The sequence below is a fragment of the Etheostoma cragini genome, chromosome 3, assembly GCF_013103735.1.
Source record: "Etheostoma cragini isolate CJK2018 chromosome 3, CSU_Ecrag_1.0, whole genome shotgun sequence".
NCBI lineage: Eukaryota > Metazoa > Chordata > Actinopteri > Perciformes > Percidae > Etheostoma > Etheostoma cragini.
This window is the reverse complement of record NC_048409.1, coordinates 7,976,279-7,993,813: the sequence shown is the minus strand read 5'-3', so window position 1 is coordinate 7,993,813 and position 17,535 is coordinate 7,976,279. Positions and strand designations below refer to the sequence as shown.

The 17,535-nt window shown below is 40.2% G+C and overlaps 1 protein-coding gene across 2 annotated transcripts in view; it reads left to right on the top strand.

Annotated features, from left to right (window-relative positions):
* Positions 1-17,535, top strand: part of LOC117941670 (seizure protein 6-like) — a 301,601-nt gene that overhangs the window by 242,699 nt on the left and 41,367 nt on the right. For both annotated transcript variants that reach the window (XM_034866671.1, XM_034866670.1), the window contains exons 6-9: positions 2,755-2,923; positions 8,225-8,391; positions 11,341-11,535; positions 13,126-13,264. In XM_034866671.1, coding sequence (XP_034722562.1) covers positions 2,755-2,923; positions 8,225-8,391; positions 11,341-11,535; positions 13,126-13,264 — 670 coding nt within the window. The remainder of the gene's footprint in view (positions 1-2,754; positions 2,924-8,224; positions 8,392-11,340; positions 11,536-13,125; positions 13,265-17,535) is intronic.

Below are 17,535 nucleotides of genomic sequence, written 5' to 3'. Positions count from 1 at the left end.
TTACCGAACTTCAGATTCTGTAATTCAATTGACAAGTGGATGTAAACTTAGCTAGACAGAAGTTGTCTCCGTCTGTTTGAACAGACACACCAGGAGTGAAGTTGGAAACCAGAATCAGGTTTAATCCAGTCCTAATCTAGTTCACAACTTTCACATCATTTCACTGGAGTTATCCTTATTATTGTTTACGTCATCAATACCATATTCAAATAACTAAGACAACTCAACAGATTCAGCATTCTGCAATAACTCACAGCAAATCATTGCGGCTTGATGGCACTAACGTTAGCACATAGTAGTATGGATGGTGTTAACGTTAGCACATAGTAGTATGGATGGTGTTAACGTTAACACATAGTAGTATGGATGGCCGACATAATTGAAAATGAAAAAAAAGCAAGACATTCCCATCATCCTCAACCTTATCTGAGAGAGATGTTTCAGACAGTAGACATGAAGAAGGACTCCTGGCCAATGTGCTGGGGAACTTCTTCATTAATGTGTAGTTAGTCATTCATATTTTAATCCTTTATTTTATTTCCAGAGCCATATTTGAGCACACACATACATGTAGATTCATTTTTATGTTAGTGGGAAAGATTAAAAATAAAAACTGGATCTGTCAATTCTCACAGAATCACAACTGAATTCATATCTTGTCCGAATCTTATTAACCTGGAGTCCCAGTCTCTGTCATAATAATCATATATGTTATGTTTTAGGCCTGTTGGCAGACAGCCGTTTAAAATGTAGCCATTGCCACATAAAGACCGTGTCCTCCATGTCCACTGAAGTTCCTCCGCTTCTCTCTAGTAACATTTGTGTGCTCCAGGTAGCTTTCGCAAGGCTACTTTTACTTTTATACTTTAAGTAAATTTCCAAGCCTGTACTTTGTTACTTTTACTTGAGTAAAGAAGTTTAATCAGTACTTCCACTTTTACCGGAGTATTTTTTTAACACAAGTATCTGTACTTCTACTTAAGTACGGAAAGTGAGTACTTTTGCCATCTCTGATTATTCTGCATCAGGAACATTATTTTTTGAAGGATAGGTAGAATTATTAAACAAATAAACAGTTACATCCTCCAGAGGTTTTTAAGCTTTATTAATCTTTGGGTCCATGGGTCTGTTGCCTCTGCAGATGGCGCATGAGCTACAAGTTTACACAGAGGTGTATCTGCTCCACGTGTATCCATTTCTGAAACGCCAGACAAACAAAACTTCATTATTTTACTTTTTAATTTAAGGTATTTGCTTTTATCAATATGTGCATCAATTATGTTCTTAGATGTATTATAATTAACTAATGTCATGTTCTACAGGTACCTGTTAGACCTATTGTATTCAATAAAGTGAAAGTTTTACAGTCAATCTTTGATTATACACTCAAACATGGCTGTGAAATGCCAATTCAGTTGTAGAAACAAAGATTACTGTCACATTACAGAAAAGTGCAGGTTAACATTTAGTATCCAAGAATTTACATTAGAGACACCACACTGTTTAACAATTTGCCCGAAATTTAGACCAAACAGTGCTCGTCTGTCAGTCCACCTAGTCTTGTATTTTAGTGAGATTTTTTTTTAATTTGCTTTTTTTGATTTTGGGGCTGTTTCATGTTAAACATAAAGGATCTTACTCTTAAAAAAAGACCATCTTTTAGGGATCCTTTCCATAATGTTGTCAGACACTTACAATATCAATCTGAGCCTGTCACCAGTAACACAGAGCACTTTTAGTGGACGCAATTTGCAACATTGCCCATTAATGTTACCTTGCGGATTCTTTCGCCGTTGATGACTGCAGTCGTCTCGCTTAAAGCCCCTGACAAACCAACAAAATGGCCGACCCTTGGCAGAAAAGACAGTTGAACTGATCAGTTTCCACTGTTGGTCAAAAAAATGCCTCGGAACACACCAAAGCTACAAGACGTAATACGTCTCCATAACAGCAGGCAACGCTAATCTGTATTGTCCCCCAAAATGAACACCAGCAGCTGATTGGACGAACGCGTCACGTGGGTCTGGCTTTTTCGGAAATTCATGGCTGCTTGTTCAGAATACAATCTAATATTTTACAAAATTTGTTCACTGAAACGTGTATCTGAAAACATTTTAAATGAGAAATAGGCCATGCAGTTACGGAACTTGTCTTTGTTTCAGATCGACAAAGGTCAGTTTAAAAGCTTTTCGTCAGATTTTGAGAGACTCTAGTCACGCTAATCCTGCTCCTTGTTTCCGGGTTAGCACTCTACCAGTCAGATTGATCATTTGAGTCCGACTGCCGGCAGTGCCCGACTTCCGACTGAGCATGTCAGGTTGGCCAAAATGAAGGACACCGGCCCCCTCCAACGGACAATGTCAAAGATTTTTGTTCCCAGAAAATAGGTGTCCAGGTTTAAAAATACTGAAATACCTCTTTCTATGGTCAAATAAAGTTGTGTATGGCAATATTGTGACCATAATTGCCACTATTCATTACAACCCCAACCGGTCTACCAAGAGCCTGGGTTTGTTCTAGGTTCCCTATAACAAAGTTTTTTCCTCACAATGTTGCACTAAATGCTTGATCTTGGGGGGAATTACTTGAATTGTTGGGTTTTTGTAAATTATAGTGTGGTCCAGACCTACTCTATCCGTAAAGTGTCTTGAGATAACTCTTGTTATGATTTTATTTTTAACTGAAGTTTATTTGAATTTAGAGAGTGCAGTTTTGCATTTCTTCTTCACATTCCTTCCTCCTCCTGTCTCTCAGCTGCGTGCGGTGGTTTGATCAGGAACGTCACAGTTGGTCGGATCGTCTCTCCTGGGTTTCCCAGCAACTACAGCAACAACCTGACCTGCCACTGGCTGCTGGAGGCCCCTGAGGGCCACAGACTACATATCCACTTTGAGAAGGTGGCGCTGGCTGAGGATGATGATCGGTAAGCAGGGCATTAAAGATTTGGATTACAATGGTTGGACATTATAAACATAGAAAAATGAGTAATAAACTTAGAATGAAATTGTATTTTATTGGAAATAACTTAATCTGGACTGCTCACTGCTTTCACTGATTTTCATCCAATAAATAACCAGAGGAGAGAGAGGTGGAGAGTAGTTGATTTCAAGGTGAATTATACATTTTTGGGCTTGAAAAAAAGTTGTTTCTCTGTCAGAGAAATCGACAGTGGTGGATTGTAACTAAGTGTGTTTACTCAAGTACTGTACTTAAGTCTAAATGTTGTGGTACTTGTTCTTTACTTGAGTATTTTCTTTTCATGCCACATTTCAGAGAGAAGAACTATTGTACTTCTTACTCCACTATATTCATCTGACAGCTTTATTTACAAGTTATGTTAATCATTAAAACATATGCAGTCTATAAGGTAAGAATACAATAACAGCTTGACTCGACACACCTTGACTCGCCTCTACTCAACTCGATTCTTACAACGTTCGTTTTCCATTGCAAAATGAGTAACGTCTCAGCGTGGCTGATCACCATAGCTACGCGTGATGATGTAATTTTCAGCGCGACTCACAACAGCACATCGGCTACTCGCCACAGCCAGAAGAAAAGTTTTGTTTCAAAAGAAGCTGAAGGAAGCAACAAAAATCACCGCTAAAAAAAACTGGAGTTTGGGAATACCTCCGGAGTTCAGACGTCGACATGACTGTTGTTCGCCGACACAAAAGGGTAAGTTAAGTTTCCTGGTAACGTTAGCTAACATTTGCATGTGTTAGGGGCCCCGGTCAGTATTTACTAACGCTATACGCTAGCGTTATATAAAGTACATGAACTTTAGCAACCATGATTACACAACAACGTGTGCTTTTTGTGTTTCAGAGCATTCACGCTCTGCAAAACCGCCGCAGCAGACCGTCTGGTGGGCGACGTCCGACCGGTGAGATCTCCGGTTGTGACCTGCTGGACTTCGTATAGACTTTATGAGAGTCATGGAGAGACTTATGACAACGACTGGGATGCATCTGGGACGGCAGAGCCGGGTGGACACTGTCACAGGGTGCAGAGGAAGAAGACCGGGATGTCCGGGAGGGTTTGATGCGATACTTGAAAAGCTAAATAAAAACTTTTCTTTGATAACTTGTCTTGTTTTTTTAAAGTAACAGTGTGCAATATTGGAAACGACATAAAGCCCCTAACAGCCCTTAATACTGAACAGTTGAAAAGTGAGAATAGTGCAGAGAGTAGATAATCTGTCGGTGTCTGGCTAGATTTATTTTATAAATGTCCATTTGTTTCGGACACACACTCCGCACTCTTGTCTGCTAACAACGCAGTGATCCGACCAACCAGCAGTCTGCAAGTTTTCACGTCACCTTTTGGGCTCGCCTCAGCTCGCCTGGAACCTCGACTGAGGTAGTACTAAAAAAAGTCCCTGGTAGCAGGTCCCAGGGACTTTTTTTTGTTATGGAAAACCAAAAAAGGCGAGTAGAGTCGAGGCGAGTCAAGTAGATACCACGCAGTGGAAAACCGCCATAACAGACATAACTGTTATGATTGTTTCCAGTTTCTAAAATGTGAGGAATTTTCTGCATTGAGTACTTTTAATGCTTTGTAAGTACATTTTCCTGATGATACTTGCATTCCTTTACTTAAGTAACCTTTTAAATGCATGTCATTCACTTGTAACAAAGTATTTCTACAGTGTGGTATTAGTACTTCTACTTAAGTAAAAGGACCTGAATACTTCTTCCACCGCTAATAGCTGGTGTTTCACTTTTCCTACACTGACTTCAGAGATGTATCGCCTCCACCACTGCCCCATTTTATTCTTTCTCAAGCAATATCATGTAACATTAAGTATCAGGACCTGTGTTAAAAGATATTCCCGTTGATAATCAACCAAGAGACCTGTGGAAAATGATCTGCAGTAAATTGTATCAGTGGAGAGTTTTAGTGTGACATAGGCTCACATTGCCAGACCTTCCTCCATAGTGCTGTGTATGAGGATCTGGCTAGTCCACACAGCATTCCAGGATGGAAGAAAAACGTGCTTTGGTTTATTGGCATTTCTTTAAACCAATCACAATCGTCATGGACAGTGATGAGCACTGGACACAATGATGGTCCCTTTCCAAAATAGCCTCGGGAAGGAACTTGTTTAGGTGGAACGTGTATGTTCAAAAGTTTTTTTAGTTTAATTCAGATTGGAAAGATAGTCTAGCTAGCTGTCTGGATTTACACTGCAGAGATCTGAGGAGCAGTTAACTATAGTTCTCAGAAATCCACCAGGGTTTAGAACGGCAACACAAAAAACAAGGGAGGTAATGGGAATCTGGCCAAAAATAAGTGTGACATGGTCAAAACTTCACTTCAGAGCTGTACACCCTGACAAGAAACTTATTCTTACATTTTAGACATGAAATGGTTTGATTGATAACATTTGATTATGTCAGATAAGCTACAGGCCAGTCTAACTACTGCCTCATGGTTTATACTCTATTAACAGTGATGCATTACCTTCTTCTTTACTCTGGCATGTCCCTTCACTTATGTTCAATCAAGCCGCTCGGCCTTCGTACCCTCTGCTTTGTCTGTATAACATAATTTCTGAGGACTCTGCAGGGTAACAACTTGCTGTCAGCGCAGCTCATAGCGGTGACAGCGGAGTGTCATTTTAGCAGCATGGGGCTCTCGTTACAGAGGACTGAAGGAAGAGCCATAGGGGGGAAATTAACAATAATGCATTTTGTATTCCAACCAATAGCTGCTCCGGGCCGCTCTTATACTCGTGCTACAAATATAGACTTCATAGAAATGAAGAGACATCTGGACAGCTCTGAGGAAACGGAAAAGATCAGAAAGAAGTGATGATGAGGAAAATATAGAGAATTTTCAAGCGTCTGAAACGTGGTAGCTTAATGAGCCGACGTCTGCTGGCATTTTAAAAGCAAAGTCATCTGCTTCTATGTTCAATTTGTACATATAATACAATAGTAAAGGTTGTTGGCCCCTAACCAGGGGGAAACGTCAGGGTTGGACTAAGGGTAAAAAAATCCGCCCTGGAGTTTTGAAACCCAGAACGGCACCCCACAATCGACCATACACCAACCTTCCTTGCCGTCCCCTTCAACACATGAACATACCAGCTGGGTATTATATAATTTTAACAGGATAACCAGGGGCTAATGATGTCAGAGGAGCGCATGCCTTCCATCATTGCACCACTTTACGCAAAGCTTGTCACGGGCACAGAAGAACAGCTGGATGACACACAAACTGTGAAGATTATCAAGGCTGCTACAACAAAAGATCTAGGAAAAAGATATGCTGCTGATGAACAGGATATACACTGCGAATGGCTTCAGCTCTATTCAAAGATTTACCCTTTCTCTCCAAAGCAGAGGCGAATGATGGGATGCCCACAAAGAAATACACATATTAGATCACATTAGCCTAAAGTGTAAATAGTAATATAAACTCTATTTAATTGGACTTGTATCTATGTACAGAAATAGTGTCAATCACACCAGGAGATTGACCCACAATGCACATCTCAGATGAGTAAAGTTCAATGGTTTTATTAACAAACGACGGGCAAAGAGAAATCCAAAAACAGGCAATGGTAAAAAAATCCATGGGAACAAGGAACCATTAAGGAAGGAAAAAAATTCTTAAAGCTGCAAACTAGGGAAACAAGTAAGCAAGACAGGAAAGACAATGAGACACAGGTGCAACACATAATGATGGGGACAAGTAATCAAACAGGCAGGAAAATAGATAACAGGAAGGAAAACAAGACAACACATGGGAGATCAGAGAGACTACAAAATAAAATAGGAAATGGAAAACTAACTGAAAACCCACACTCATGACAAATAGGATGAAGATTTAGTGTTGGTGTAAATTTTAAATTTACTGTAAAAGTAATACTAGTTTGCTTTGGTGTCTTTTCGGCAGCAAGGGGAGGTAAAAAGTCCAATGGAGGAAAATAGAAGAAACTGGCTGGTCAGAGGAGGTTGATCAGACAAACTACAAGGATGGCCCTGTATCTACCCAGTCCCCCAGCAAGAGACCAATGAGCTCACGTTCTTTGGCAGACTTGCTTGGACCTACTTTTGCCGCTTCCAAAAACAATGCAATGCCAAAATCTGTACATTACCCCGTCAACAGCTGAGGTTAAACATTTTAGGGAAGAACCCCCTTTGCCACTTGCAGAGAACCCTCTCAGTTGGTGGAAGGTCCATTAGCATGAGTTCCTTCAGCTATCCAAAGTAGCAAAGCGCTTTCTTTGCGTTCCCATTACTAGTGTCTCTTCAGAGAGAGTTTTCTCCTCCACGGGAGATATTGTTACTGCACAGATAAGTGTCTTAAAGCGTGTTCATGTTGACCAGCTGGTTTTCCTTCAAAAAATCCTTAAGCTTCCCTTTTCATTGATTTAATAATTAGTTTTATATTCCTCAATATTTCCTTTAGGAATCATGTTTTTGCAACACTAAGTGGCATGTCGGATGGACCCTGTGTATGAATAATAGTACAAGCGTTTTTTTAATGATACAAATGTCCTTTCAATTTGTTTATATTGCACCTAATGTGTTATGCATTAGTCTAGATGTCACAGTCAGTGGCTATGTATTGTCTTTAACTGGCAGATTAAATTTGTTTCTCAATGTTTCCTTTAGGAATTGTGTTTTTGCACGTGGATGTGTTGGATGTACCCTGTGTAGACATAGACAGAGGTTTTTTTTCTCTTTTCAGATTGCGCATAACGTTTTATGTATTGTGATAGGGGCTATACTTTTTCTTTTATTATGGCCTACTTGATATCTACCTGAGAAGGACAATTCCAAAATGGGATCTTTGATTTTCTGTGTATTGAATTGTTTACCTAAAGTTAACGTCTTTCACTTTTATGAACATCATGTCTTTTTTGAAATATTAGTTTTTCAAAATGTAGTCTCTAAAAATATCCCAATATATGACCTTACGCACAGTATCGAAATATATTGCCACATTTTGAATCGTAACCCATTTATTTTGATACGTATGGTATCATCAGATTCTTTTGCCAAAACACTATTCATCACTATGAGAAACTCCTTTCACATTGACACAGCCATTTGATCAACTGGCAATAATAATAATAGTGTAGCTTTAGTATAAAAATACAGTTCTTTAATAAGTAGGAGTGGTCCTTTGAATTCCAAAGTAGCCCTTGGTCTTGATGTCATCAGCAGGAAAAACTCTGCTAAATGATTCTTTGTTCCTTTTTCTCTAGGCTGCTGATCAAAAATGGTAACAGCATAGATGCAGCTGCCCTGTATGATTCATATGAGGTGGAGTATCTTCCCAATGAAGGTCTACTCAGCACATCCAGGCATCTCTTCATTGAGCTGACTTCAGATGCTACTGGCACATCCACTGGAATTGCCATCCGGTACCAAGGTAAGCATCAGAGCTATGGATAGTTCCAGTATAGAACAAGATGACATGGTTTTTGTCAGAGAAAACATGGCAGCAAACCCATCAGAAAACATCCATTATAAAAACACACAAAAGGACTTCATATAAAAAGATGTATATTATCTCACTAATTGCTTAAGGCCAAGAACAGCTTAGCATCAGTCAGAAACGTTGGCCTTCTGTGGATTTTCAGTGAATTATCGATTTAAAAATATAGTGAACAAAGACCTTAAGAATATGCAGTAGCTTACTGCAGAGTGAATGGCTGGAGACACTGACTTCCATCTAAGATTAAATTCAAGTAATCAAGGGTGATACAACCCCAAAAAGACTGTATACTGTAAACTGAAATAAAGAAGTAAAAAGCTCCAAACTCTTTCAAACAGTGAAAAGATATGGCAGTGGAGGGAAGGATCTGAGGACTGGAAGAAAACTGTTTTTAGAGAGTCATGGCAGGTTTCTAAAAAGGTGGATGTTACAGGTCTCAGATTGAGAACCCATAAGTAGATACGAATTCTATCGTAGATACGAATTCTATCGTATCTACAACGAATGTTTTAGCTTGTCAGAAATATACATCAGATTACAACAACATATTAATTTAAAACAAGCTGCTATGTAATCACAAATATGTATTTCAACCAACCTAAAATGTGCTGGAGCCAAAAACTAAGGAATATTTAAATCTTACTTCACTCTTATTTTGATCTCAGTGGAAAGTTCACTGCCGGCGCCATCTTGAGACAGCCAACAATACATTTCTCTACTTGTACACAAACCATATAAATGTACTATCTACCCTCCACCAAACCGATGTAACATTACAAATGTAACTGTTAAACAACATCTGTAAAAGTATACACGTTTTAAAGCTTCACAAACATGTAAAACTGAAGAAAATATTAGTCGGAAGACAAGTGCTTGCGTTCAGTGCAGCTTCACACAGCTGAATGACGAAGCACCGAGAGTCCGAAACAGCTCCACACTGCCCCTACCGGCAGCACTGTAATGCTGTATTACAAAGAACCTTTAATTAATAAAAAAAAGGTATGATTACCCATTGTGGCTCTTATCAAAATTTTTCTCCCATATAAATAATATTCCACAATAAAACAAGTTAAATTACATGAAATGGGACCATACATTTTGTGTCCGTCATACAGACATAATGCAGGAGCTCTTCTCTCGTAGTCTCACTTTGAGATTCAGGCTTAAACCTCAATATCTACTCACTTTAGGTGCAGGTAAGAGAAAAAACTAATCTGTATCAGAACAAAAGCCCCATTTCTAATATGCACTTTATATTATCAGAAGCCATTTTTCACTTTTAATTTGGCCTGAATTGCAGTTTTTGCATTAAAACATTATTGGATACATTTACGCGCCAATATTTTGCTTTTGTAGCCATTTAATGAAGGAAATCTTAGAGCAACTCTCTGGTGCGAATGGTAGGAATCTTTTGGGAATACATTATTAACTTACAGCTTCTACTTGCATAACCTTTCACGTTAGAATCTAATGATTTACGTTTGTATTTCAATTGCGTTTCATCTAATGGCTAGGGTAAGATATTGCTTAGCTTCTCTTATCTTTTGCCCTCACATTTGTCTCAGCACTCCGATCGGCAGCTCTTCTCTGGTCCACGAGGACCAAAAGGAAATCTAATCAGTGTAATCTTTTTAGACCTCTGCTTTGTTGCCACAAATTAGATTAAGTCCAAAGGGAGCAACGGACCTCGTTATGGCCATTAACAGGGCCTAATGCTGTTTAGCGAGTCTCTAACCGATTTGATGGTTCCTCTTTTATCCTGACAAACCATTTCCACCGTGCTGAACAGCTATATTTTAAATACACCATTTTTTTTTTAGTACCATTAGATTGAATCTAGATATTTTTGCATTAGTTGTGAAACATTTTACATTACATTACATTTTACATTAATTACAACCTTTTCTTTACTGTACAATACAGGAAACCAGGGGCCTAGAAATAAATCTGATAACTAGCCAATTTTTTTAATAAATGCAAGATTAATTCAAGGAAATGAATGACAAAATAACAAATAACCAACACGGCAATTCATTAATTCAATTCAATTCAATTCAATTTTATTTATAGTATCAATTCATAACAAGAGTTATCTCAAGACACTTTACAGATAGAGTAGGTCTAGACCACACTCCAGAATTTACAAGGACCCAACAGTTCTAGTAGTTTCCTCCAGAGCAAGCATCAGTGCGACAGTGGCGAGGAAAAACTTACTTTTAGGCAGAAACCTCGGACAGACCCAGGCTCTTGGTAGGCAGTGTCTGACGGGCCGGTTGGGGTTAGTGGAAATAACAAAAATAGAAAAAATAGTAGTTTGTAGCAGTTCTTTGTAGTAGTTCATGACATAGCAGGGCACTGTGCGGCATTACAAGGAATAGCAGCTGGGCACCGCAGAGTGTAGCAGATGAACATGGCACCTCAGAACGTGTAGCGGGACCATGGCGACAGCTGTTACCATGATTTTGGAGCATCCCTGATCCGAGGGAACATGCTGGGGAAAAAAGAACATAAGTACTCCGGGGAATGACTCCCCAGAGCTAGGTTAGTAACACGCATTTCTGGGACATGGATGCACATTAATGAAAAGATAGAAAGATAGAGGATAGAGGAGCGCAGTGTATCAAAGGATGTCCCCAGCTGTCTAAAACTATTACAGCAAAACCAAGAGAGACAGGGTAAAGAGAGGAGCCTGGTCGGGCTAGAACTCTCCCCAACCGGATCGGGCTGTATGCCAAGTCTCCCTTTAGTTTAAGGACTTTTATAAAAGTTATGTGGTCTCTTAGTCATATAATTGATGGGGATGTTAACTCATCAAGCATAGCTCCTAACTTTCTTTCTGATAGCTCAGTCCTTTCCACCATTGAAAATGTCTTCGTACCACAGGCTATGCAGCAGGCCACTGCTACGAACCCTTCGTGAAGTACGGTAACCTGACCAGTAGCGACAACACTTGGGCTGTGGGAGCTGTGGTGGAGTTTGCCTGTGACCCCGGCTATACTCTGGAACAGGGATCTGTCACCATTGAATGCATGGACCCCAACAATCCCCAGTGGAACGAGACCGAGCCTGCCTGCAGAGGTACGTATGTATGTGTGTGTGTGTGTGTGTGTGTTTGTGTGTGTGTGTGTGTGTATGTAAATGGACTGTATTTATATAGCGCTTTTCTAGTCTTAACAACTACTCAAAGCGCTTTTAGAGGAACCATTAACACAAACTCATACACTGTGGCTGAGGCCGCTGAAACCACAAGGTGCCAACTGCTCATCAGATAAACACTCATTCACATTCACTCACTGATGGTGCCGCATCTGAAGCAATTCAGGGTCTTGCCCAGGGTCCAGGGATCAAACCACCAACTTCCGATTGGTAGGGGACCCATCCGCCACCTGAGCCACAGCCGGCCTTTGAATAGCTGTAAAGAAGTGACAAATCTATATTAAACACATCTTGTGTTTAATCGTTTACGTTATATGTTTTTTATTTTAGACATTTAGATGACATGATTTACCTAAAAAGAGTAGAAGGTGGGTCAGTACCTCGCTCAGGATATTTCAGCAGTACTCAGGGCTGTTGATACTGTTGTTGCAGGTTGGGTACAACGTTACTTACGATGGGTGTTTGGGTATATGGGTAATACACAAGCATACAGTATGATTTAATTAGATCCGACGGGACCAATGAACAGCTTTTGCTGCACTTTTAGTCCGCAAACAAACATGCAACAATGTACCTGCTGAACTCCTCAGAGTGTTAGTACAACTTCAGGACCATTAGAAGTTAAATTTTCACATTTGCTTTGGGATCTCCAGGCTCAGGTTAAGTTGCTGTCAGATGACTTTGGGCAAGGGGTTTATTTAAACAGTTTGTCCCTCCTTGGGTACAGGTAGGTAGTTAACAGTAAAATCATCTCTGGAGTTTCCATGAATATAGTGTATTTAAAAATAAAATAAGTGTGGATTGGCTTTTCTGTAGATTAGTTTGACCTGTTCTACAATATCAATTGTATTTATGAAATTTTTTGTTATTTAGCTGAACTATGATATAGCTTTTTAAACCCATTAAGGCCACAAGTCTCTGCAGCCAGTAACCCATCCTGCTGCCATGTTGGGCTGGCTATTAAAATCTTTTGTTTTGTTATTCCTTGTACATAAAGCTCCTGATTGAAATCAATTTTTCAGTTTTGGACTGTATTTCATTTCAGCAAAACTATTTTGTGGCTGCTTGTGTTTCATTCAATATTTAAGAGTTTTAGCCTCTTTTATTTAAAGCTTTATTGCGTAACTTTTTTTATATCAATGAACATCCGTTACATTCAAGCCACTGCCAAATGAGTAAATACAAAGCTAATTAAGACTTGTAGCTTCACAAAACACTCAATATGTCTCAGTATCTCAGAAGATTATGGCGTATAATTACCTGTTCTGAAGAGTCCATCATGTTTTTTAATCCTCCTTGTCCAGTGGTGTTCCTATTCCTCGTCGGAGGGAATAGAATATAGCTTTAGAAATATGGCTTTGGTACATTAAGCAAAGTAAGACATTAACAATGTTACTGTTTTAATAATGGCATTGACAACCAGCCCCATTGCTCTGTGTCTTGATTAAATGAACTGTACCTTCACCATTGCCAAACTTAATACCTATGGTTGTGTATGTGTGTGTTTTCCAGCTGTGTGTAGTGGCGAGATCACAGACTCCGCTGGAGTGGTGTTGTCTCCTAACTGGCCTGAAGCCTACGATAAAGGCCAGGACTGTATTTGGGGAATCCATGTTGAGGAGGACAAGAGGATCATGGTGGACATCCAAGTGTATGTATTCAGCTTCCATATGTGCAGTCTGATCCACCCCCTAACCCTTTTCCCTTTGATATGCATAAATCTGCATAACGACAAACCTTTTTTTTTATCAAATCATCACCAGACCCTCTGCGTATACGTACACCAGTCCTTGGCTTCAAACATTGCCACAGAAGCAGTTTAAAGATTACAAAGAGCTACCTCACCATGACTGGTAAAACCCATTAAAAACACAACACGGTGCTAATGAAAGAGCGCTCGGCTTGTGAATGAGATGTGTAAGTGCCACACAGAAAAAGGTTAATTAGGTGCAGCAAAGAAAACTAATTATATCAGGGAGGGTTTGTTTAGCGGTCCCCCCCCACCAACACTCTCACTCTTCCCCCACTCTTGTAATGGCTGCTGTGAGGAGTAGAGGGTACAAGTCTACAGCATGGGAGTGCGTTTCCTGTGATTGTGGTGCCAAGGTGAAGACACAGAGCAACACACATCGCCGTGTCAGAGCCCGATAAGTCAGTCAGCCGTAGAAAATCATTTGCCATTTGCAAGCAAATTAAGCCAAGCTCATTTGCATAGGTCTTATGCTCTGTTTTCTCTCTCTCTCTCTCTCTCTCTCTTTCTCTCTCTTTCTCTCTGAACAGCACCTGGGCTGTTGTTGTACTTTAAGAAGCATTGATTAATGGCTTCCTCTGGTTTTTGAAAGGAAGTCTGTCAACATAAGTAATTGCTGCTGTTCATGTAGCAGAGCAGTTGATTTTAGTAAAGGTATCCTGCGAAAACATTTAGACAATGCCACAGCCCAAAAACCAAACTCAAAGAGAAAACGACATGTGTTGTCATCCTACTACCTGCATGTTTTGTTACCTACTTTATCTTACCTTCACAACTTCTTGAATTTGTAAACCCCCCATGACATGGTAGTGTAAAGTAAATGTGTAAAAGTATATGCACATGATCCAAAAAGCTCTCTTCTCCATCCTTACAATAACCTTTAACCCTATCACCAGACAGAACACTGATATTGGACAATTCTCCAAAACACTGACTCACATTCAACTTCTTATTGTCAGCTGCATTAGATCTAAGGTTAAAGCCTTTTCTTTTATAAGTTATGTTTATGTATGGTTATAGATAGTAGTATAGATACAGACAGGAAACACTACCTGACTCCGAATTGTTTGCTCAAATTGGACTTGGCTTTTCATTATGAATGGTAAACACCATTTTAGATTCACTATTTATTTTATCATATAGGTAGACTAGTGGTGTAACGGACCACAGTTCATCCATGGTCCGTACGGATCAACACTCCCAGTTCGGAATGCATGTCAACCGCAGAACAATTGCAAGGTTTTGCAAAATCCTGTCCTGCAAGATCCCGAGAGAAAGACTCCCAAATCCCGTCCCGCTCCCTTTTTGTTCCTTATGTTGTCTAAGCAAGTTATCAAACTCTGTGGTCCCCCTGTAGCATGTCCCGTCCCGCTCCGTTTTCGTTCCTTATGTTGTCTAAGCAAATTATCAGACTCTGTGGTCCCCCTGTAGCATGTTTTTTTTTACGTATTTGACTCTGGAGAGAGACTGGATCAGTATCTTACCTTCCATCCGCTGTCTCCTGTCACTGATTTTTAAAGTATTATCCTGCATTGTTGTTGTTTGTCCACCTTTTTCCACATCTTATTCCATCAACTTCATGAATGGACTCGACACATCCGACTACTACCTAACTAGTATTAAGCTACACACTTTTAAACAGACAGATATCATGCCACTTCCCCAGTTGGCGTAGCAACAACGCAGGAGTTTCAGTTTTGCCAGGTAGACCTGACAGGAAAATAGCGAGGTAACACTTTACTTGACAGTATCAACATAATTGTGACATGACACTGTCATGAACGTGTCATGAACCCTTATAAACAAGACATAAACTTTATTCTGTCATTAAGTGTCATTCAGTTTTTGTCATGACAAGTTGACATTGTTTGGGTATTCTTGATTATGATAAGTTGACATTAACCAGGATGACATTATTAGAAGATGTATTTGTCATGACAACTTGACACTAAATTTCCTTGGAGTGCCCTTATTAAGACAACTTGCCAGAGGATATCTGTGTCATGACAACTTGACATAAACAGAAAATCCACCTCTTTTTGTATTCATAAAATGTTGACATAATGATTATTAAAAATAGATGTGCAAGGTTAGAGAACTGATCTAATGTTCATTGTCATGACAAATACATCTTCTGATAATGTCATCCTGGTTAATGTCAAGCTGTCATAATCAAGAATACCCAAGCAATGTTAACTTGTCATGACAAAAACCAAATGACACTTAATGACAGAAGTCATAAACGTTTATGACTTGTTTATAAGATGGTGTGTTTGAGCATTTGTGTGTCCAGGGATAAGCTGTAAAAGGTCTGCAGCTCAAACCAAACTCAAGGTGTCAACATACTGTGGTCCAGTTTCCCAGGACGTGCTCATGGGAATATACCAAAACAGATTTCCACGGAGAGAAGCATTCTAATCCAGCACAAGCCTTCTTACTGTCTGAACATATGCCTAGCAGGTGTCTGAGCATGTACATGAAGCTTATCAATAGCAGATGTTCACCTAGAGCCCTCAGGGTTAGACAGTGTACAGAGATATGTGAGGCCTTTAACAAGGCCCTGGGTATTGGTTCCTCCTTATCCACACAGAGACCTGTGCTTACATATCTCCTGCTCCATCTGTGTAATGGCAGGAGGGACATTATCACTAGGGTGTATCAAATTACTTTTATGGATGGCCTTCAAATGAAAGAGGTGGGGGTGGAAGGTGTAATTAAAGTGAAAGTAAGGGAATGAAAACCCCCATCTTTCCCACAAAATATGACTACCTGTCACTGCTTGTCCACAGCAACAGCTGTGGCCAGAGGCATTATGTATTCAGGCTGTCCCTTACCCCCATTCTTGTGAATGCAATATCTCAATATAATCTGACACGCCAGATGGTTTGGTACACTGAACCATTTGAGACGCCGTCACTGGAAACTGTTTGGAAAAAGGCGGGCACTTTCAAAAACTAACTTGGGATTGGATAAAACATCTGTCTTTCACATTCGCAATTGTTGTTTTGAACGAACTTGGCCGTCACAGACACCTCATCCACGCCTGTAACTGCCAGTAGCTCCTCACGGGATCCTTATTGGTTTGATCCACTGCTGTTCTGACACAAACACATTACTTCAAGACTGACAAGATGGATTTCATGTGATATGAGAGCCCACGGTTCTTACTTGGTCCTAAATCATATTGTGAGAATTCAGTTTCCATGCAAGGTAATCTCAGCAATCCCTTGAGGGAATTCCTTCACATTTGGCACAAACATCCACTGGTTAATAGTCCAGGTCACCTCATGTCTGTCCATCCCAGTCTTGTGAACCCAATATCTTAAGAACGCTGGGGGACTTGTTTCAAATTTGGCAGAAATCTCCACTCAAGTATAAACTCATTACCTGGGAATGAGTCCCCCTACAGGTGACAGATTGACCACCAAATGACCCGGTGCAGTCAGAACAACTTGGAGCTAAACGCTCTGAAGACAGTGGAGATGAATGGGGATTTCCGGAAGAACGCAGTCCCTCCCGCCCCAATCACCCTGGGTGACTCCACAGTCAACACTGTGGAGTCCTCTAGCTTCTGGACTCGTTCAACTGCTCATCAAAAAAAGCCCAGCAGAGGATGTACTTCCTGTGGCAGCTGAAGAAATTCAACCTGTCAAAGACTATGATGGTGCACTTCTACTCTGCCATCATCAAGTCCATCCACACCTGCTTCATCACCATCTGGTACGCTGCTGCCACTGCTAAGGACAAAGGCAGACTTCAGTGTATCATGTACTCTGCTGAGAAGGTGATTGGCTGCAATCTGCCGTCTCTCCAGGACCTGTAAAAATCATAGCCAATTCCTCTCACCCCAGACACACATTGTTTGAACCCCTCTCCTCTGGCAGGTAGCTGCAGTCAATCAACACCAAAACCTCACCACATAAAAACAGTTTCTGCCCCTTTGCAGTCAGCCTCATTAACAGGTTCCCGGAGCCCCACTGAAACAGACTTGGCTTGGTAGGTCATGACACAATCTTAAAAATTGTGGTGGTGGTGATTGTATCGATCTTCTGAGCTGCCGTGTTGAAGGTGTTTGTGAAGCATCCATGTTTTTTCCAAAATATACATATGTCTTTACTACATATATCATATAAATCTGAACAGACATGGATCCAAACTGAAACTTGACTGGT